At 38.2% G+C, this 24,680-nt stretch overlaps 1 protein-coding gene across 3 annotated transcripts in view; it reads right to left on the reverse strand.

Annotated features, from left to right (window-relative positions):
• Sec16 (Secretory 16) overlaps window positions 1–24,680 on the reverse strand; it is a 753,833-nt gene that overhangs the window by 549,793 nt on the left and 179,360 nt on the right. For all 3 annotated transcript variants that reach the window (XM_067137541.2, XM_067137539.2, XM_067137540.2), the window contains exons 7-8: window positions 18,047–18,346; window positions 8,002–8,220 (exon numbers count right to left, since the gene is read on the reverse strand). In XM_067137541.2, the coding sequence (XP_066993642.2) occupies window positions 8,002–8,220; window positions 18,047–18,346 (519 nt within the window). The remainder of the gene's footprint in view (window positions 1–8,001; window positions 8,221–18,046; window positions 18,347–24,680) is intronic.

The raw sequence follows: 24,680 nt of genomic DNA on the forward strand, positions 1-24,680 counted from the left end.
GTGACAAAAGGGGCTCTGGTTAAGACACAGCAGATCGTTATGCTACTTAGGTTCCAAAATGGGTTTAAAAAAAAAAATGCAATGTAAATTTTTATCTTATACCAGCTGTATAGTATTATTTGAAGTAATTCCACATACTGTATATGAGTTGACTATGTTTGTAAGTACAGGAGATATTATAAGTAGAATTTTGTAAACAATATAAATTTATTAAGGCTGAGCTGTGTGTTTAATAGAAAAAATTGTTAGCGTAAATTGTATAATATTGTATTCTAGGAAAATTTCCTTCTTCTCTTGTTAATTTAAAATTTAGTGCTTGACAATAATGTATTTTAGTGTACCATTTGCCACCGAGGTAGACACCTCATTTGCAAATAAAGAGATTTTGATTTGATTTGAATTTTTTTTTAATCTCCATCACACTTTCCACAGAGACCAATGTAAGTGCCATCTACAGATTGTTTAATAGAAAAAATTGTTAGCGTAAATTGTATAATATTGTATTCTAGAAAAATTTTCTTCTTCTCTTGTTAATTTAAAATTTAGTGCTTGACAATAATGTATTTTAGTGTACCATTTGCCACCGAGGTAGACACCTCATTTGCAAATAAAGAGATTTTGATTTGATTTGAATTTTTTTTAAATCTCCATCACACTTTCCACAGAGACCAATGTAAGTGCCATCTACACAGATTGTTGGTGTACTGATTTTTTGCCTTGAGGTGATAATTTGACTGATGATGCCCTCAATGAAGGGTGAAACATGTCTCAAGTGGAATCAATAATAAATTCCTAATTTATAAAATTTATATGTATTGAATAGGTGATAAAACAAACCTTTTAGCATCCTACATACTGTGATTTACCCGTGAAAATACTTATTTAAGTGCTTTAGTTCATTGTTCATTAGTTTAGTACATCAAGATGGACCTAGATACAGAATATAATACTTTTAGAAACAAAGTGCCTGCTAAGAAAGACTTGAGTGTTCATGGAAAGGCTTACGCTACTTCAACGGGGATAAATAAAGCACCAAAAATTCCAGTACAAGAGGTATGTATTGTTTTTATAACCTCAAAATATGTTTTGTGAACCATGTGTCTGCATGTTGTAATTATGAATTGAACTTGTAAGTTAAATGCTGTAAGAGTGAAAAATGTATATGAATATTTTATACAATATATTTATATTCTTTTATTGCAGGTAACATGCAAATGATAGTACAAATGTGTAAGGAGCTCTCAAAGGAATGGGAAGAGGTGTTATCTAAAATTGTACAAACTCTCAGATGACCAACAAGGCACATATCTTATGAACCATATATGGAAATCAGTCCCATAGCACACAGGGCACACGGACAGAATGACAATCCAGCTGGAAGTTGCGACAATCAATGATGCAGTACACTGTTCCCACAGGCAATGGACTTGGGCAGGTATGTGCCACAAATTTAAAAGTCATTTTCTGTCTCACGAACCAAAGACTTCAGATGCTGAATGCACACAAGAAGAAAGGCCTTGTCACATATTCAGATGGTCAAGGGAAACATTATTCATCACATAAGCACAATATAAAATATACAGAAGAAGATTAGAATATTGTGAAGGAACATGTACAATCATTTCCGTGCCAAGAGAGCCAATGTGTACAAAGTAAGAGTAGTAGGCAATATCTTAGTAGTGGCAAACTTTCTATGTAAGAATAATGCTTTCAAAGTGAAGTATCCTAACTCTAAAGTAGAATATAGATTTTATCAATGTGTGTTTTGGAAATGTTCAGTGTAAAATAAAGGCAAGTGAAAATGCCACTGATCAGTTCAGCTTCAGAACAATACTAAGTTTGCACCAAAAGAAATCCCAGAATACTCTTGGTTTGTTAAATAAGTCTATAAACGAGTCACGGCTTCCTTCGAGTGATATATGATCCATATCTATGGATCTACTCCACCCACACACACAGCAATACGTTTTTTTCCAGGTATTTGTAAAATTATACATTATGTACACACGTGGGTGACAGTGGTTAAATTTTTAGGTGTATGTGGCAGTATACTGATGAGCAGTATTCAACAGTTCGAGCTTAACAAGAAGACTTAATTCAGGTGATATAAGTGTCTTTTCATTCAGAAACATAATTCTGCTTTCAACAGAACTCTTATAGACAATGTCATTGCTGACAAAGAACTTTAATTCAATTCAAAAACTCACTTACTTATTTTGATGAACAATTATTAGCAGATTGCAAACTTTAAAAATTAATGTTCTACAATACTTAAAAATACAGACAGACTTTTGGAAGACAGTGTGCTCTCATAATATCGTATTCTCTCACTTGTTGGAACTTTAGAACTTCAGTTCAGTGCTTTATTTATAGTGAAAACGTACAATAAACTCTTAATTCGCAATATTCATATAAAGTATATAATGGGTCACATAAAATACGACAATACTTAGAACTTTCTACCAGAAGATCAAATTTAATTTCAAGTGTTTTATATATGAATATAAATAGTTTGAGAATTTCACGAGAAGGAATTATAAAATTTGCTTTGTTTAATTTACGCAGAAAACATACTCTGAAATCACAAATGATAATAGAAAGGGCTTTAGGATTTCGTTGAAGTGGAATATTAACTTACTTTCAACATGCTTTATTGTTTTACATCAAGAAAATCATGATTGGACATAACTGGTTGAAAAGAACATTACTCATTTGGATTTTTATACGATCAACATAATTTCTCGATATTTTGTTATAGGAATTGGAACATATTTTACAATAAATACCCTTAATCACTACAATTCAGCAATATAATAGGGTAACTTTTCATAGATTGAATAAATGGAAGAAAGTTATGATATACATTATTTCGCCTTGTGATCCTCCCTCTCTGTATCCTCTCCTAAGGACTAGGCACCCCTTAGAAAGATCTCATGCTCTTTGAAACCAATTTTTCCTGGTACAATAGATATGAAGTTCCTAGTTACAGGCTGCAATTATATGCCTTGTGATAAGAATTTCAGTATACTCGAAAAACTGAAAAGGAAGTGGAAACCTATGGTTCCTGAAAAAGTTTAGGAAATAGTCAGGTCAGCCAGTTGGAATAGTCCCTTCATAGTCATTAGCAAGCAAAGAGAAGACTAGCAAATGTGTACATCAATACATACAAACTCCAGCCGACTCAACTCTCTTCAATTAGAGTAAGTAATTCCATCAAATTCTGGTCAAGTAAACCTTCAGTGAAATTAAGGAATGGAATGCTCATTCAATCTTCAAGAAAGGTTATGCAATGCAAAATGCGACATGTCTGGAAAATCTTTCACAGTTTAATCCATCACCTCAAATGAGTGCCAAAAAAAAAAAGGAAAGATATTCTGTCGATGTTTCCTTTAATGGATCAGAAATACCAAGTTTTATAAAACCATTTGTATAGAGCTCATCTAATTTCATCAGCAGCACATCTACAATAATTTTCCTTCTAGTAAGTTCCATCACTCTCTGATTAGCTGCCCTTCCTGTATTAACTTATTCACCATTTGTTGGTCATGCCACCTCTCACTCGCATTAACTTTTGGTAAGTTCAGATCATAATACCAATGTAGTTGGTCCGTTATTGGACACTATAAATTTTCCATCCGGGACAAATATTTTAGGTTCCCTATGGGAATCAACATCTATATCAAGTTCAGATCATACACTACAGTAACATTCCTTTCTGTGTCATTCCCCATACAGCTGATTATAATCAACAACGTTTTCATAACGTGGACAAGAATAACTATTTTTAGGTAATTTATATGTCCTGATTACGAATATGGCCTTGGAAAATTGCCTGCACATCATATTTTTTATAAACTCATAATTTTTGTTTTGCTATTTGCTTTACGTCGCACCGACACAGATATGTCTTATGGCAACGATGGGATAGGAAAGGCCTAGGAATGGGAAGGAAGCGGCCGTGGCCTTAAATAAGGTACAGCCCCAGCATTTGCCTGGTGTGAAAATGGGAAACCACGGAAAACCATCTTCAGGGCTGCCGACAGTGGGGTTCGAACCCACGATCTCATATTTTTTAGTAAGCAAATCGTATAAAAATGTGTTAAAATCTACCCACTTTGAAAGAGGATATGTTCTTTAACATGGATCTTTTACATAAATACGTATAATTTCCATTCTTTTAAAGTACCATTTGAAACATACTTTCTCTTTTGTGGTTTAAATGAGTGTTACCCTTCACGGTGGTTTATTGTTTTATTACACTTATTATACATCTGTACGGAGGGTAGGCACATCTGGCTATAACTGACTAATTGAAAGAAAAAATGGTTGCTTGCCATTGAATTGTGAAAATACGGTTGCTTGCTGTTGTATTGTGAGACAAGAAACGTATAGTTCTGAGTGTGGAAGTGTTGTGACTGGTACTAGTTATTCTGCAATAGTGTTAAATGGATTGCAAATGTCGTTGATGTAAAAATTCTCCAAATAGTTTCTGCTATGTTTGTGGGGAATTAACTTTGAAATCACAATGTCAATCAATTGCAGACAATATAGAAAAAAAACATATTACTTGTATTTTGGCTGTGAAGTAGGTGATCAAGATAAAAATTGGGCACCACACGCATGCTGTGTAACATGTTACATGAAGTTAACAGAGTGGTTGCGGAGAAAAAATAACATTATGTTTTTGCTGTTCCAATGATTTGGCGACCGCCTACCAGTCAACTGGAAAATTGTTACTTTTGTATTACCAAAACAGACGGATTTTCACGGAAAACGAAAGGTAACATTGTGTATCCTAATCTGCCATCAGTCACAAGGACCCGTGCCACACTATCCAGAGCTTCCTGTCCCTATCCCTCACCACAGTGGGAAGGATTGTCATTCCAGAGGAACACGCACAATCAGAATCCTTAGACTACTCTTCAACTTCCACTGATCCTACCTACATTCCCGAACATCATAAAACACCTCATCTGAGACGACAGGTAGAACTTAATGATCTAGTTAGGTATTTAGGTCTTTCCAAGTAACATGCTGAACTAATAAGTTCTAGATTACAAGAATGGAACTTATTAGCAAGAGATACCAATATTTCAGTGTTCAGAAAACGAAATAAGCTGACTACTCAGTTTGCAATGGAAAATTCTGTTTGTGCGTGCAAAAATGTGAACGGACTGATGGATGAATTAGATATTGAAAACAATCCGGAAGAATGGAGACCGTTCATCGATTCATCAAAACTAAGCTTAAAAGCAGTTTAATTACACAATGGCAACACAAAACCTTCCATTCCAGTGGCACATTCAGTCGCTATGACAGAAACTTGTCACTAATTTTGAATGCAGTAAATTATAATGAACATCGCTGGGCAATTTGTGGCGATATGAAAGTAATAGTTTTGTTGCTTGGATTATGAGGAGGGTTTACTAAGTTTTACTGTTTTTTATGTTTGTGGGACAGTGAGCAACAGCACAGCATTATGTGGTAAAGGACTGGCCTATCAGAGAAGGTTATATTCCTAGTGAACATAATGTTAGATATCCTCCACTAGTGCAATGTGAAAAAGTACTACTTCTGCCTCTGCATATAAAACTAGAGTGAATTAAAATTTTTGTGAAAGCTCTAGATAAGCGTGGAGAAACCTTTCAATACTTAAGGACTGTGTTCCCTAAAATCAGTGATGCTAAATTAATAGAAGGCATATTTGTCAGTCCACAAATAGAAATTTTTTGAAGGACACCATTTTTGAGAAAAAAACTTAACCCTAAGGAATCACGAGCATGGAAATCCTTTGCATCTGTCAAAGAATTATTAGGGAATCGCAAGGAAGAAAATTATCCCCAATTAATAGAGATGTTACTAAGAAACTACGAAGAAATGGGCTGCCGTATGTCACTGTCACTGAAGATCCACTTCTTACATTCACATCTGGACTTCTTTCCTGAGAACTTGGGGCCTGTAAGTAATGAGCAGGGAGAGCGATTTAACCAAGTCATTGATACAATGAAACAATAGTATCGAGGAAGATAGGATCTTCCGATGATGGGCGATTATTGCTGGTTTTTACAAAGGGAATATTCCAGTTCACATAAGATAAAAAAATAAGGTATTTTTCTGTGAGCATGAAGAGTAGTTTTTATAAGTCTCAACCTCTCAGCATGGGACGACTTTCAATACCTGGCTACCCTGTGCTGCAGGAGGAGTAAAGCACCAAGCATACTATGAGTGCAGGCTCTTAGTTAATCGGGCATAAATGACAAGTGGTTCAATGAATTTTACCAAAGTGGTCAGTATGTTATAGTGCATAAACACACAAATAGCATAATTTACTGGAATTACCTAAGGTCAGTGAAGTGGAGGAATCTTCTGAGCTTTCAAACGAACCCAAAATATGGCTGAACCAAATATAGAAGTAGCTAGTACCTGGATATTTGAGAAATAAGATCTCAATACAGGTTTCTGTACTATGCTCATTAACATACACAGTGCAAAAACTACGTACATTTCCTCCACAGTACCCAGTACACATTCATTTACCTTCAATCGGAACGGAAATATCACACCATGTGACCGCAGGCAATGTTGAGCGTGAATATCTGCCGGTTCTACTATCACCTTTACGATTTTGACGGTAGAAAACAATTGAAAATTTTTCACACAGGACATAAGCAGTTCTTTGCAGCATTCTGAGACCCATAATTTGCCGTAAACATTTCCCTTTGCCCTCTGTAATCATCCATGTCTTCTCACACAAACCCTCAATTAATAACATCATGGCCGATATTTTTCAATGTATCAAAAGCAACAACGTCACAATCACTACTTTCACTCTCAAATTCTATATCCTAATCTTTGCTTAACAAAACTAAATTTTCCGTATGATCACTCGGTAAGACATCGTTAATTTTCGAATTTACTATCACAAGAAAACGTGCCTCAGACATATCGTCACAGAGTGCCCACTCCGAAGATTCAGTGGGACAATCAAGGACATTCACGAGGCCAGTGATGAAGCTGTGAGTTGGATAACAAAACTGGACATTCAGCTTTAGCAGCAATGCAGATATTGATGAGCTCAAATGTACAAATATTGTTTCTTTTATTATGTACTTGTTCTGTGTGTATAAATCAAACTTTTTTTATCCTGTAATTGTACACATTTGTAAATAACCAGATTGTAAGAATGTATCCTCTTGCCATACGAAATATATATATATATATATCTGGCAAAAGTCCATTAAAATATCCTTCTTCTTGATTCTTGTTGCCATACATATGGCACCAAAATCTCTTCTCTTCCCAGTCTCCTTCTTTCCACTTGTGCACTCAGATCTCCCATTATAATCACTTCTATGTCTTCTATACAACTCTCCATTTCTTCAAGGAAGTGTTCTGTATTCTCTTTATTTCCAGTTTGTGGAGCATATACTTGCAACAGATCTCATGTTCCTGTCTGAAACTGTTCTCTTGCTATGATTATTCTGTCACTGATCTTCTTCCCCTCTTCCACATATTCCATGGCATCCTTTCTAATGATCATTCCTACTCCATTTACTGCATCCTGTCCTCCACTGTACAACAGTCTGTACCTAAGCGGTATGTTACAACTGACAAATTTCATTGTAATGGTCTGTATTGACATAATTTAATTAAGAACTTTATTCTATTTTCAAGAGTGATATTCAATGTGATTTTATTCTTAAGTCATTATTTTTAATAAGATGCTACGGCTGAAGAAGTCTTCCAGTAAGACGAAACATGTATCCTATTACACTTGGACATTGAAATTGCATGTGTTTTCACTTGTGAAGTGATGTGTATTGATTAGGTGGATATTTTAAATAGAATGAAGTTCTTAGTTAAGTGGTATGTGCCGAGCTATCGGCACTGAGTGTTACAGTGCATAGTGTGAAGATGGTAACACAGGACAGGGTAACATGGGAAACTGCATGAAACTAGTCAACACACCACCACCAACAACAAAGGACAGATTTAAAATACCGATGATCTGGTCTATCACGGCTTCCTTTCTCAAGTTCTTCGCGTTGACCTCTATCTCGTTCCGAGTGGCCACGATAATGGTGCCTGTAATCATCTCTGTAGCCGGGATTATCTCGCCGATCTCTCTCACGGTTATCTCTTTCATGATCCAGTTTCCTGTCTCTATCACGATCACTATAATAGCCTTCAGTATCTGCGTCTTCATCCGAACGATCATACCTGAAACATAAAATAAAGAAAGTTAGAACAATACAGAGAGCAAAGTGTTGCCAAACATCTTTGTTTCCACTCACATGCTAAAATAAAACAGATTTACTGTATTCCAAGAAGGACATTGTTTTACATTGAGGAGGATAGAAAAAATGAGAACTCTAGACAATCAGATTAATGAGATACAACTCTTAGCTAAAAGTACATATCCCCCAAGTAGACACATTTTGGAAAATAAGGCCTCGAGATTCAAAGCTATTGAATACTTTTGTCTTCTACTACTATTAACCTATGAATTATTTCTTCTTCTTCTTCTTCTTCTTCTTCTTCTTCTTCTTCTTCTTCTTCTTCCTGATACATAACTGTGGTAGTGATATATGTCATTGCCTTATGATTATCATTGTGATGTACATGAAGTAGAAACTCTTGTCATGTTCTTAGAGTCTCTTTCTGGAGTTGATGACTTCCATGTTTTGCTGAATAGTCAATCATCAAAATCTTATATCATGGGTCTCAAGTACAACAGATGTTTCGGTACCTGAAATGTGATAACCAAACATTTTCCTCTAGCTCATTTCTCTTGCATACTAATGAAATTAAAAACATATTTGTAATTTAGTTTCTTGTTTGCTGATGGTTCATGGTGCGGGTTACTGTAGTCGCATCCTAGTTCGTGAACCATGGACAATGGCTGAGTGGCCTAGTTAAGTGGTCCTGAAAGTCGGGATACCAGTTGTTAAGGAACAGGAGTGGACACCTCGGACATATTCTGAATCATGGCCCTCCTTGTGCTCAGGCGGCTAGGACTATGAAATCCACCGGTGGTCCCTAACCCATTAGGGGAGAGATCCTCACTTGGACTATGTGTGAGTACGGGTAGCATCCTGCTTCACAGAATTTTTCATCAAGCATGCTCAGAACATTGTAAGCAAGCCTCGGAACTATGGGAATAATGGAGTCCCACTCCCATTTGATAGGCATAACACACAAAATCCTTTCAAGAATCCTCCTTCATAGAATCAGGTTACAACTCGAGAAGGAACTAGAATACGGTTACAGTACTGACACATTACACATATATGATCCATCATTTTTAAATTTGACTGCTCTTGCCTTTGCATTAATGCTCAACTTTGGCAAAACTACAATACTGGCTTTGCTGCAAAAAATCTGTCAGTATGCTACTGACTTTGTAGTTCATATCAGATGTTCAGAATGACACTTGGTTGAAGAAAGTTCAAAGACAAGAAGAGCAATTTATTAACAAAGCCAGTAATGAAACAAAACTACCATCCATTAACACCAACACAGACTTTTCTTTCCTCCGTAAGTCCTTAGTCAACCTACCAAAACCGTGTTGCCCTTTCACTATCTCCAGTTATCTTAATGCTTTGAACACAATAGGCAAGGGTTACCTCTCCTCTTCTCCTTTCCCTAGAGCAAAATCACACCTTTTACTGTTGATCTGCTAGTCTTTGTAACAGCCTCCCAGCTAAAGACAAAAGACAACATTGAGCGTATCTAAATACAAAAGATCAAGGCTCATTTACGAACTCGTCAGAAACCTTTTCTAATCAAGACGCTGAGACTAAAGTTCTCCTTACTATCAACTGATAGCTGGAAGAGGCTACTGGAGGAGAGGGAAGAGAAAAAGAAAGAAATCTGGTTTGTGTTTTACTCCACTGAGGGCATGGTGAACAAGACTTGGGCGGATACCAACCAGGCGCTGCGACACTTCATGGCCTCAATGGCTGTACATGCATTCCATCACATGGTTTGCAACTTGAAGTCTTTCCACAACCCAAGTAACATGTGCTTGTGTGAACTCTGCAATAATAATTGTGATCATTATCACATTGTTAATTGCAAACAAGGCTAACTAAGTCTCTCAGTGAGTTCTGTATGACTGATTCTCTTTAATTAGGTAATGCACAATTTGTGCACTATAATAATAAAATTAAACAACTGTCTCTTACTGAGCTCTTGTCACAAAGAATCTCTCTCATTCTCCTCAACCTGATGGTTGGTGGGTAGCATGACTGGCCTCGTCCAGCGACCTTCTATCCTGAGCCAGCTGCTTGATTAGTTGATATGGACGTCGCCCTTTAATGCCATCAAGGAACCCTGCTCTTGGTCGTCCTCTTCTAGTCTTTCCTTCCAGTTTCCCTTCAAGCAGTGTGGTGCACCATGATAAGTGTAAGAGAGGGCCAAGAGCCCTAACTTCGCCACCTACAAAGGCATGATAAATAAATAAATAAAGAAATAAATAAATAAATGCCGGAGTAAATGACCTATCCAACTACATCTACTTTTCGCGATCATTTTCTCTAGACTAATGGTTTCTTCAGCTCTCTTGAAAACTTCTTCATTTGTTAGCCTGTGAGTCCAGGGAATTCGTAACATTCGACGCCAGTACCACATTTCAAATGCATTTATTCTTTTCTTATCAGCCTTTAATACAGTCCAGGTTTCAGAGCCATAGGTCGCAATGCTCCAAATGAAGCTCTTAATGAAATAGGAGATGGTAAAACTGATACAGTTAATAAAATATATTTCTATGTTGTGCGAGAGAGAGCATGTAAAGGATAGTACATAAGTGACATCAATTTATTGCAAATATTTTTTAAATACTGATTACCACACAAATAGTGTACATATTACCCAACTCAATGTTAAGTTTATTCATGGAGATGGTGACACAAAGGTGGAAGTGGAGCACATCCTTTCTTCGTCTTCAATCCTTCATTTGTATCACAATTTCTGTCAGTAGTAGTAGTAGTAGTAGTAGTAGTAGTAGTAGTAGTAGTAGTAGTAGTAGTAGTAGTAGTAGTAGTAGTAGTAGTAGTAGCAGCGGACTGAGAGAAGGTGGCAACAAAGAAGCATCTAATATTTTTATAAGAAGTGTTAATTGTTGAAGTATCTGTCCGTCTGTTCGGTCATCAGCCCAGAGGCTGGCTGGATCCTCAAATAGCACCACCAATGGTTATGCAATTATAGGGAAACCGCAAAAACCAATGGCAGAGCCCAAATGAGGCGTACTAGGCAAGATGAGGAGTGAGGTAGTTTGCCATTGCTTTCCTCATAGGGCCAGAAGGTGCTACTGCAGCATGACTGATCCTATGAGCAACACCTTTCATAACACTCGACACTAGTTGTGCTCCAAATACATTACTCAGCACCACCCATACCCCCAGCACCTTCCATATTGTCAAGCCATGGATGAGACTGGGACTTTGGTAGAAGCTACACTTTGCTCTGGCCTGCGCCAAGAGACTGATACAAAAATACTGCATCCATCAAGAAATGGCAACAGCCAGTTGTTGAAGTATAGCAATGGAAAAATTAAGAAAAAAATAAAATCCAAGCATTGCAATTTTGCACTATTATTCATATCAAGTTCATAATTCTGACTTACGTTAACTGTCCCATTTTGTTTTATTTTGTGAAAATAATACCCTTAAATGTTTAATTATTACCTTGTTCACTGCTTAGAAGTATTCCCTAAGTATTTTAGACTTTTTTTTTAGTAGTTGGTTTTATTGTAAACGAGTAAAATGACAGGTAGTGGCAGATTCAACTTCAGAATTGTCCGTAAATGTGGACAATCAAAATGGTGATAATAGTGTTGATGCGCAAGTGATAGTTTAGGAGAAAATAACAGCACCAGGTAAATGGCCACGCGATTTGGATCACATATCTGTTAGGTTGCATTAGGGAGATAATGGGTTCAAATGATGCAATTAAGCAATTAAGGGTACAACCACACACTTACCCTGCTTCAGGCCTAATGAAGTATAGTCGAAGAACATACACAAACGCACATCATTCAACATTACAAAGTAGTAACACATACAATACACATTCACAAAAATACCAAAAAAATTAACCTGGAGTGGTCAAAACTGACTAATGACTGGTCAGGAGCTAGACCTGTGCCTCTTATACAAATACAACCCAGTATAGAAAGGCAATAACCCAAGACAGATGTAGTTTAAAACACAATAGGGTTTATTAAATTAAAGCAGAGTATAACAACAGTGGAAACGTGAATACAACTTACATGCATAATCATGGACCTTGTAACGTTGCTTGACATGATTGGGAGATCATTTTAAACCCTCAGCGCTGACCTCTATATGTGGTATAGACCCTCTTTTCTTCCGTAGCCGCCGACCTCTATACGTGGTATAGACCCATACAAGGTTTCACATTTCCGGCTACAGCGTGAAAAGTTTTGGAGTTATGGATATGCAAATTGTTTTGTTTCCAAGAAGATATTTTCGGGTTTATAAGTGTTGTAAATAAGAATTGAAAATCATTAAAATGTAGTTGTTTTTGCAAGGATAAGTATTTGTCAAGTCGGAGCACTAATCTCAGCTTTATTAAAAGTCTGTTTGCTTCATTCTTTCCCACAGAATAAAATAAAGAAATGATGATCTGAGAAGTTTGTCTTTTCGCATGATGTTCTTTGCTCTATTTTTACACTGAGAGTGTGGTTTATTTATTATATTTATCTTTATTTCTCGGCTCGTAATATTTTCGTAACTCTCCACGAGCGGTCTGTGTAGGCACGAGTTAGTGCTGCTTTCTGTCATACGACACGAGAACCAGTTGTTCATGGTATATATCTCGTTTGAAAGACAATGTCTCGACTTTTTATCTGAAATATGTATCGAGTTGGTTTGTTTCATCATAAATATTATCCCCTTCATTCAGTTTCGTCCTGCTGCTTTCAGTCTCGCTGCAGCTTCATCAGCCCATGTGACACGCCGTGTTCAATGGATAGCTCCAGCCATGGTTTGACTGACAGTAACGTGCTTGAAATATTGTATAATTCAGATGAAAGTTTAGTCATAAGTAGCAGTGACAATATTAGCAGAAGTGATCATGAAATAGATGATTTGGCTGTGGCGGATGCAGTGGTAAATGATGAGAGTGACGATGAGAAGGAACCAGTACTTGGAAATTTTGTGTGGGAAACTATCGATAATGTTATAGGTCAAAGGGAAGTTTTCAACAGTGAATTCTGATTCCTAAATTCTCTAATAATATTCAGACAAGTCACAGGGTCAAACATTGAGCCGTTATCTTATCGGGTTCAGCTGATGGAAGGTTTATTTACAAAATGCGCTCGCTTGGGCGGGGAACGAAATATTCAAGGCGGGCGCGCATCAGATAATACAGTTCCAAGGTTGCAGGAAAGACATTTTATCAGGAAATTAGCACCCAAGAGTGAGAAATCCAAACCTCAGAGACGTATCGTGTGTTCAAAACACGGCAAAAAGAAGACGTTGGTGTACTGCTGCCAGGAGTGTGACTTGGGTCTCTATCTTGAAGAGTGATTCGAACTCTATCACACAAAACTAAATTACTAAGGAAATGTGAAACAATTATGTAATTATCTGCATGTACATTGATCTATCATAAGGAATTCCAAATTTCGTGAATATCGGGCTACTCTTATACTTGTTGTAATGCTTTAAGTGAATCAATGTATTTCAGTCGCACATAGTTGAAATCTCATCCGACCGCGAGGTACGAAGCTCTTTAAATGGCTGCGACGCTGAGGGGTTAATGTCACCAGCTTCTCATTCAAATGTATCATATTTTCTTCACAATAATATAATAATTTAGAGGCCGGGGAATAATCATCAATTTATGATATAATGAGATAAGGTCACAACATTTCTTTCTTTATACGGAGAAATCGTATAGTAACCAAATGGTAACCACAACCTTATCAGAAAAAAGGGGGGCGAGGTCACACACATCAATTAAGAATAGTTCTTCTTGCGTAACAACAATCCCCAAAGATATAGCATCGAGAAAAAATATAATACATAGGCAAAGAAATACTATTGCCAAAAATGAACCGTGAAAAAAAGGGGGGGCGGGAGGGGGGTTATAGGGAAGTGAGGGAAGCTAAAGGTTACCATAGCTACAAAAAAACATACTCCCAGGCCATAAAATAAGAAAAATAGAATGAAATCCCAAACTACAAATAGAAATGGTGGAATCAGCCTACAATGGGGAATAAAACAAGCAATATGCCCACCCAAACACAAAAAAGAAAATAACGCCCGTAACGAAACACGAGAAATAAAGATAGCACAAATCCGTCATTCATGCAATCCTTTCATACCCAAATACACGTAGACCAAATGTCCAGGGTATCATAATAGCAAAACAAAGAGACACTGCAATGGAATCGCAGCAGCACAAGCATGCTAGTTGCTTTACGTCGCGCCGACACAGATAGGTCTTATGGCGACGATGGGACAAGGAAGGGCTGGAAGTGGGAAGGAAGCGGCCGTGGCCTTAATTAAGGTACAGCCCCAGCATTTGCCTGGTGTGAAAACGGGAAACCACGGAAAACCATTTTCAGGGCTGCCGACAGTGGGGCTCGAACCCACTATCTCCCGATTACTGGATACTGGCCGCACTTAAGCGACTGCAGCTATCGAGCTCGGTACACAAGCATGTAAGCTCACAGTACATGGGCTCGATCTGAAAGATTAGATCGAAGTTTCAGGGTGGCCGTAAGTATAAAACAAGGCTCACCCCATTGTACAAAATCACAGAATAATCACTCTATTGGACACATTCATATCTGCTCTAGTGGCAAAAATAAATTGCTCCAAGATAGCGCTATATGCACACATAACATAATGAGCCCAAAATGAGACGTTGAGGAATGAGACATAGGTAGAGGTCTCGAATACACAACCAAGGCAGACAGACAATAACATGCACTCATACACATAAAATGGGTCTGTGTTTCCTTCTTGTCCTTACATAACAGTATAAATACATTCAGGAATAATGCGAAAGGAAAACAGAGAATATCACATCGCAATGATAAAATGAGAAATAACACAAACGGGATCACAAAGATATTAAACCAAGCAGCCATGGGAACCATATGTCTGTTTGGACACCCCCTAGGGGGTGCCTATTGCGGTGCCAGTACCGGTGCGCTATGCCGCGCTCCTCACCTGGCCTGTTTTGTGAAAATAAATATAAAAAGAATAAAATATATGAAGTTGATAATGGTAATAATAATAATAATAATAATAATAATAATAATAATAATAAAATGGTGAAGTTTAAAACTGTTGAGTGAGTACTGTTGTATGGGAAATATGGCGAATCGCAACGATAATCTTTACGTGCCATGGCTGGATGTTAAAGTAATCTCTGAGTTTGTTCTTGAGCCAGCAGCAAGGGCCAGAGCTGGGTGGTCACCCATCCATGCTCCGACCACGCCCGGTGTTGCTTTGGTTGACCGGGCCTTGCCGCTGGATTGTACGCAGGAATATTTTATATTCCCGAGTATCCGTTGTTACTGATACTTTGAATTAGAGAGTGCAGCATTTAATGTGGATGTATACAGCATAGGAAATGCGGCAGTTCGTTGTAGTGCACCCGTCTCGGTGTCCGATTGTTCCAGTGTTTTGTGAGCTTTAGGGAGTGAGGTGCTTTTACAGTTGAGGAAGTGAGGGCATGTTCTTGCTGACTTGGCGGGGGTGGAATGCTTGGAGTTTCTGGGTGAGATTTAATTGAGGATCAGTTGCTTGGCAGGCATAGTGGGGAGGAGAGGCTGATTCTGGATTGCTATTAGCTGGGTGAGTAGGCTGATCAGGGCGTGGGAGGTTTGGCAGGGCTGGCTCATGGGTGCATTGGTAGGTGGTCCTGGGTTCGAGTGATGTAAAGTGTCTTGTCTGAGTGGTGTCTGTGGTGTGTTGTGGTGAGCTTGTAAGTGCCTGGCGTGTCTGTAATGGTCCCGAATTGCCCTCTTCATGAACGGGCAGCCAGGAAATGAGGCGGCATGACTGCCTTGGCAGTTCGCGCACCTCGGCTGGCTGCGTGGTACAGTGCACACAGTGTGACGATGGGGACCGCCACACCGATTACACCATTGAGCCTCTGAGCACGAGGCTGCAGAGTGGTTCAGACGAAGGCAATTGAAACACTGTGTAATGAGTGTTGTGTGGGAGGGGGTGCGGGTTCGAGTCTCTGTGGTGTTGGGTGTTGGTGGTTTCTTTGACTTAGGGGCAGGTTTTTTACGCCTGCACCTAGTCTGAGTGTACTTGGAGTGTGTTTCCGTACTCGGTTGTGAGATTAAAGGGGTCTCAGTCCCGGGTTCGGATGCTGGTGGGGGGGAGAGGGGGGAGTCCGTGATGATAGGTGGGTCGTCTGTCTGTGCTGTCTGGTGTGCTTGGTTTAGCTGAGTTTGTGAGATTTTAGTGAAAGTGAGTGGTGTCGGGTTGGTTTGGACTTCTGTGTGTGTTGTGTCCAGTGTTTCTGTATGTGTAGTGTCCAGCTCCGTTTGGGCAGCTGCTTCGGCGACTGGCGCGTACCCAGAGCACACTCTGTAACGGATGTTCTGCGTTTTAAGATGTTCAAATATGGCGCTATAGCTGCCCTCGATATCCATAGGGAATAGAATGATACATCCGTTAGAGAGCTCTTGCAAGAGCTGGACATGCTGTATAACTGGTTGGATGGCTGTATATACGCGTTCACGGTGGTAGGGCTTGGCAGTGTGTAGGTAGACTTCATATGATATGGGAAAGATGAAGGGATCATACCAGGTATTTTGGTTTCTGGTGCAAATTTCTAACGGTTGTTTGAAATTGGGAGTGGTTGGGGGTTTCGTGGACATGGTAGATGGGAGCGTCAGTGTCTTGGCTACTCAGTCCACCAAGGTGGTCCTGACGGCTGATATGGGCTGGGAAGCTTGGGTGTTTCAGTTTAAAACACTGGAACGGTCAAACTCAATAAGAGGACCGGCGCGCTGTTAGGTGCTCACTCAGTGGGCACGGTCGAAGCAGGTTTAGTTTTTCCGTATCTCAACGGGACAAGCCTCGAACCAGTGACCTCACTGAGGGCTCTGACAAATTGCTTGGCTCTGACAAATTGCTTGGGCCTGCTGTAAACTTGGCTAGCAGGCGGTTATAGTATCTGCCTATTGTTGGTGGCAGTTGGCAATTGTTAATTTGAAATAGGCAGTGTTACTGGTGGCCTATTCCCGTGTTGAAGGGGCTCGCAGGTAGGACCCTGTGTCTTGACTGGAGCGTAGGTATCGCAGTTAGCGGCTGAATATCTAGCGTTCTGGGTGCTAGGTTCTTGATTCTTGGCTGCTGGAGCTGAGTGCTTACAGGACTGCACTGCACGAGCCTGTGTTAATGTGTGCCATGGGAACCAAAGTAAGAGATAAAATAACAGTGATCCTGAACATAAAGTCAGGACAGAGAATTAAGCAAGGCAAAGTTTACATCTCTTTCGAAAACCATTTGTACCACATGATACACATTTCGTAAGACCGCCTCACCATCTTTTTGTTAGAAGCCCCTCTCCTTTTCAAAGAGATAATAAAAGCAAAAGGGTAGGGAAGAAAGAAATGTCTTGAAATATCAAAGTGGCATGGTGGTGCCATCTGTCAAGTTAGGGAAGAAGTAATTGTCAAGTCCAAGAAAGTTACAATATTGGAACAACAAACATACGATATAGCCACTAGGAAATAGAATAATAGCACAGCTAGAGTGATGAAGCAAAAGAGCATTCGGTGTGGCACAGGGTCTTTGTGTTGTAAGAAATGTAGCAGTGACCAATGGTTAATATTCCAAAGTGTAATACAGTATATAAGAAAATATTGCTTTACACTTGCTAGCCTCTTTAACAATGAATAAATCTTGAACACAAATATATTTCATTTCTACAATCTTGGTGCCTGAATTAACCTCACAAGAATTTGAGCTGTTAATGGTCTTTCATATCAAGATTCTTGTTAAACTTCAGGAATGAACAACATATTTCGTACAATATTCCATACCCTCTCCTGTGCCGGGCTCGATGTTCATCTTCGTGGCCTCTGCGTCCATACTCCTTTCGAGAATCATATCGGTAACGGCTGCCACTGGGCGAATCTTCTCTGTCACGATTCCTCTCCCTGTCATAGGGTCGACGCTCTCTGTCTTCACTCCTGTATCGCCCACTACTAGGAGACTCCTCTCTCTCCCGGGAACCATAATATTCACGTGCATTAGTCTGGCGACGACGGTTTCTCTCATCACTATCCGGATCTTCCCGATGTCGTCTATCTCGTTCTTTGCTTGTGTTGTCACGGCGAACACTAAAGAAAAAAAGAAAAATTGACGATTGAGAAACAATCAGGTTATTCATTAAAAAATAACAATTACAATACATGCTACATCATGCAAGCTCAAACAACGAAGTAGGCCTAGATAAATCATTCTTCCTTTCTATTCCCAGCTTATTCACTCATAATATTTTAAAAATTTGCTTATAGATTAACACATGAGAGGTCGCAATCGTTGCAGTTTGCCGCACTTTTTAAATATTTGTTAATAATTTCGTTGCTAGCTACTGTATGGCTTAGGGCTAACGTTTCATCCCTCCCCTCCCCCTCTCTCACCTGACGTTGATTATTGTCAGTGCAGTGCCTGCTGCATTCCGGAGTAGTTTAAGTTTTCTTTCACTTTTGCATCTGCCGCGGCAAATTGCCTTCATGCGACCCCTCGCATAGTGCATTCTTACATGACTGCATTTCCAAGAAAGTTTCTTAAGTAAAGTTCATGAGGTTTATGGTGGCTTTCAGTAAAGTGTGGTGCTGCAGTTTTATCTTGAAGTGTGACCGAATCGTTCATTGAAATGTACAAATGCAAATGTTGAGGCAATTTGCTCACGTGCGACCTCTCGCACTCTTTAAAAACTCACGTAATTTTACCAGGTGTTGTGAAAAAAATTAATTATTTTTTTACACTGAGAAAATATTGTTACTGGGTAATTATGTTAGTACTAGTTGAAAGGCAGTTAAACAGGGTACATATTTATATTTTTATCAGAGCATTCACCACCAAAGGAAAATAGCAGCTCATTAAATATTAAGCGTGAGCAATTTGCCTTTGCCTTCGCACGACCTCTCACATTCTAAAACGGGTGCAACCTCTCGCATGTTAATAAAATCATTTCTCTCAAATGTTTTCATGTTACCACTTTCTTTTGTTTAGATTCTTGTCAAATTCAAATGGTCTCCACAAAATTGTTATTCCTTTCAAGAGATTGTTGAGACCTATTGCATGGAAAAGGGCCCATAATAGAATAGAAATTTAAAAGCAGATCTGAACAAAAGTGTCTAGGGTGTAGAATCTGCATTTCTATGTTTTGATTTCTTGCGCTACCTATGGGTATTCTTAACAAACTAAGTTACACAGCAGTTCGAGTCTTCACCTCTCAATGTCATGAAAACTGTACAATTGGTAAGAAAATTAGTGAAAGCTGTAACCAAGTTTTTCTCAAAATACAGTTTTCTTAATAGCAACAGTCAATATAATATCTTGTAACAATTTCAGGACCACAAAAATCTCAAAAATGAAAAATCCAACTTTAGGTCCCTTTCTGCATAACGGGTCGTATATGCTTATATTTGAAAGTTCCTATGCATATAACCTAAATTATACATAAATAAACCAGAAGAATTACTAATTCTTTGGACAGAATTTCCTTTTTAATAAGATGATTTTTTTCTCTTATGACTAAAAAATGAATACAAGATATCCAAAGACAAACCAACTGTTTCCATAATGACAAGCTAGGCTATACAATAATAGTTGGGTTCCTTGCCTGAATCGTCATAACTGAAACCTTCGTTTCAAAGGGTTCAGGATTTGATTCCCAACCAGGCTGGGAATTTTAATAGCAAATGGTTAATTCCTTTGACTCGGGAACCGTTTGTGTCTATGCCAATTTGTTCCCAATCATATACACATATCATTATACATTACTAACCCATAACTGTACACAAATACGATCTCCCAATTTTGGGTTAGGAAATGTTTGTAAATAACGATCTCCTGATTTTAGATAAAGAAATGTTCGTAAAATAATTTGTAATATAGAAGTAGTGGAAATCATGTCATTTTATTAAGTTAAGATGTAAGAACATAATAAGAAGAATTTGTAGTTAAGGAATATTGAATATGTATATCAAAATACTTTGTATGAATTTCTGTTTGGGTAAGAATCTGTACATGTATGGTATAGTGGTGTAGACTGGTCAAGATTGTGCAACCTACGAAACAATGACTATATCAGTAAGGACGGTTGAAGTCGGTTGAATGTGTTGCTACAGGTGGCTTGGAAACCTGTGGTACAGTTGGAAAGTATAGGCTGAAGACTGTAATTCATCACTGTGAATGAACATGAGAATTCGCTGGTTTTCGTATAAGCTGCTCTATAACCAATCCGAAAGCTCCAGTATAGAATGAGGTTGCGTTGACTGAGGCACACTTGAAGATGTGTTAGGTAGAGCATTGCTACCAGTGGACTTTTGGAGATGCTACAGCCACATGGAGGAAGACGTGCATGCGTGCGACGTGAACCATTACGGATAAATTCCTGTACAAGTACATTACGGAGTTATTGCGACTTCATTATGGATGCATTAGAAGATTTTTACAAGTTAATTCTCTGTGGAAGATGCTACATGGTTTCCATTTGCTCATTCATTCTCTGGGAGAAATTCCAGTGTGTGGTGGTTTATATGTGCAAACTGGAGCTAGTGTGTTATTTAGCATAGGATTGAGTATTGCTAGATGAAACAGTACGCTAAGTGTTCACTGCTTGGTCATTCTTTCATTAATTCAACATGGTATTCGCCGTTCATTAATTCGACTCTAGTTATTTTACATTGTGAAGTTAATAATAATAATAATAATAATAATAATAATAATAATAATAATAATAATAATTGTGAAGTTGTATAGATAGATTCACATAGTATAGTGAAGAGGATAGGAAAGGGACAGCAATCACATCTATACGAGATCACCACTCTGCAACTTAGCCCTGAAAACTATATTATATACATACATCTGTGAATAAAGTAGGCGATTCATGTTTATTAATGACCTGGAGCGACGCGAGGAGCCCGACCAACCTTTGGAAATAGTTGTTGGGAGCTGGGAGGACTCAAGGTGTCGGTGACGAAGAAATGTGTAATTAAGGTTAGGGACGACCTTCGCAAAGTAGGAAGCATCCAAGTGCAAGGAACGTCGTCACACCTATCCTTACGAGAGAAAGTGGAAGTCTACTAGCATCAGGCAGTGCCTATCGAACTATTACCTTGAGGTATGTTATAAGACCTATAAATAAAGATGTATATCGAAAGTGAGTGTATCTAAATAGTTTTTGTAAGCAGCAAAATGAGTTGGTCTCATCGCGTGATTATTGTTGTTGGTTTTATTGTTTCTAGAGTAAATTCAAATAGTGAAACTTATTGGTGGCATGGAGAAGAATCTGGCATGCTACCCACATTCAGTTTCGGGGTTAAATAGTAGCAGGTAAGGTAATGAAGCAAGTTTGAAGCCTCGCCAACCTGATGACCGTTGCCTTGGGAGAAGGAGTACTTTCATGCTCAACCGAGTTATTTATTTCTGCAAGTATTTTGCCGATGGCACACATTCTCGTTATTAATTTCAATGTTTATATTTTATTCACATTACAAACCATTACACAAAAATGCAATGATGAATATATCCCTCCACATAGGGTTGGAGTAAGGTAAGACACCCAGCTGTAAAACAGGGCTGGCTCTCTCTCTGAGAGAGAGAGAGAGAGAGAGAGAGACTTTTGGGATAGAAGGCAATCTATAATGCCAGTATTACAATAAAGACATCATTCCCATCAATCAGGCTGTGAGATATTGTTGCAACTCCAGCTAGAGTGACGTAATACTGAACTATCGACTGATTGTCTTCGAGATAGAGAATAGGTCAAATGTCGAAACGTACATGATAACAACATACAATCCTTTTAATTTTGAAGTGTGTTATATGCCTTAGGCTGCAGAAGAAATGAAGATTAAAATTAACTCTCTCAACAATGTTCTCTATGATAATTTGTAGACTAAATATATTGCTGATGGCCCCACCTGAATTGTTAAGTCTCTATGGTCTGACACTGTGCTTAGCCAGTTCAAGTCCCATTAATGGACTTTATGGACTTTTTTTTTGCTAGTGGTTTTACTCCACACCGACATAGATAGGTCTTACAGTGACGATGGGATAGGAAAGACCTAGGAGTTGGAAGGAAGCAGCCGTAGCCTTAATTAAGATCCAGCCTCAGCATTTGCCTGGTGTGAAAATGGGAAACCATGAAAAACCATCTTCAGGGCTGCCAACAGTGGGATTCGAACCCACTATATCCCAGATGCAAGCACACAGCCGTGCGACACTACCCACACAGCCAACTCATCCTGTTTAATGGGAAAAAATGACATCAGAATGTTGGCCTGCAGGGGTCATGGGATACACTGTTGATAGCAAATAGTCCATCAGATAGGAACATTAAACGTTATGCAGATCCTTTTGAGTTATTCGACAGGGGTAGGCTATGCATTGACACAAAGTTTCACTCTTTCTTATCACCACCACCACCACCACCACCACAAGGCAGTCATATTGGACACAGAAACACTAATCCCACAATGATCTTTGCCTCAGAGGCACGGAGTAACTAATTCCTGGACCAAAGATGGTGCACATAAATAAATTAAGTGGCTGAGCATTAGAACGCACATATACTTGTCTATGATAAACACAATTTTGTACTTACACTTTTAAGAGTTCTCTGAAAAATATATGACTAAAGTTATAGAGTAGATACTTCATGTTTCAGCAGATTTATAGATAGTGTCCACAGAAATGTTCTACAAGTTTCGCTGACTTTCCCTGACCTACTAAGAAAAATTTCCCCAACTCATGAAAAATGAGTGACAAGATTCTTGTTTCATTGAAAAAAAGATTTTATTCTATAGAAGATTTAGCAACCCATAAATCATTTTAAGCTGAACATATTGGTCTCCTATATATCCTACTATATACTGAAAAAATCTGTATAAATATTGTGATTTCCTTTTGACTTCAATTGCCAACCCAATATCAACATCATAAGTGTTATTTATATATATATATATATATATATATATATATATATATATATATACATATATTATCTCCGTTTGATGTGAACATAAATAGGACATCCCATTTGAACTTTAAAACATGATCAACCAATTCATAACTAAGGTTAAGTTATGAGTAGGTTCCCACCTTCCAATACTTATCAATTTCTATATAATAGGCTTATTAATTACATAATATAAACCATATAATCTCTAGTACATGTTTCGTTCCGATTATGGAACATCTTCAGCTAAAATTTGATAAAATGGCAAGACAATTAAAATACATTGATGTTATGATGATACAAAAGCTAAAAGATATGATAAAATGGCTCGAAGATTAAAACATATGATAATGATGATGAGATAAAGTTCATTCATGTTGGTTAAAAATTCAACAAGTCAGTGTTCAAATGACGAATTAAAAACGGCGATAAGGTTCTTCTTCATGTTGGAGACGTGTACATTTTGTTGATCTTGAAGATAAATTGAAGAAATACAAGATTTTCTTATATGTATTTATCGGGGGAACTCTTGATAAAATAACCGTAGTTGAAGTTGAGTTTTGGTAGGATTATTGAAATGAGTCTGAAACGAGAAAAGAATGAGTAAAATAGAAAATATTTTAAGGAGAAAACCTTGTTAAAAATGTATGTTCGCGAGAATGAAGGATAATGGAGTTGATTACCTTATAGTCAGTCTTGTCGTATTTAACGTCCTCCCTTACGCCGTGTTGTTAACTGACTGAGTCCTGTGTACGTGTGTAAGGTACTTGCGGTGGGCGGGGAGTATTGGAAGGAGAGGTAAGTGACGTGAGGAGAGCGGGTGAAATGTTGTGTAGGGTGGAGCTAACTGAGGAGTGGCGTTGTGATAGGCTAGGGGAAACGGAAGGAAAGGTAGGGGGGCAATTATGTAGGGTGGAGCTAATCGGAAGGAGGTGTGTTGGTTGTTTGTTGGGATTCTTTTTGATGGTTTTTCTAGATGAATCTAAATTGGTAGCCTCTTCTAATAATATATTTATATTTTCCGTAATTTCGTTAACATTCTGGTTGGGATTTCGCTTCTGATCAATTTCAATATAGATATTTTCAAGGATATTCATTAATTTACCTTTGTTTAGCGTTCGTAGAATGGTTAAGTCCCTTTCTATCGATGTAAAATTGTGTTTATATTCGGTCATGTGAAGACTCATGGCCGAGTACTTCCTGTGTTTTTCGGCATTAATATGTTCTTGATATCTTACTGAGAAATTACGGCCTGTTTGTCCGATATAAGAATTGGCACAATTTGAGCATTTAAGCCTATATATCCCGGAATTTAAATATTTGTTATTACTTGCAATGCTTTGATGATTGAAAATTAAACGTTGATTGTTGTTATTGGTGCGAAAAGCAATTTTGAAATTGAATTTCTTAAAAATGTTAGTAATCTGGTAAATATTCCCGTTATTATAAGTAAAGGTGGCGAAGTTCTTCTTTTTATG

Source organism: Anabrus simplex, chromosome 1 (assembly GCF_040414725.1).
Source record: "Anabrus simplex isolate iqAnaSimp1 chromosome 1, ASM4041472v1, whole genome shotgun sequence".
Classification (NCBI taxonomy): domain Eukaryota; kingdom Metazoa; phylum Arthropoda; class Insecta; order Orthoptera; family Tettigoniidae; genus Anabrus; species Anabrus simplex.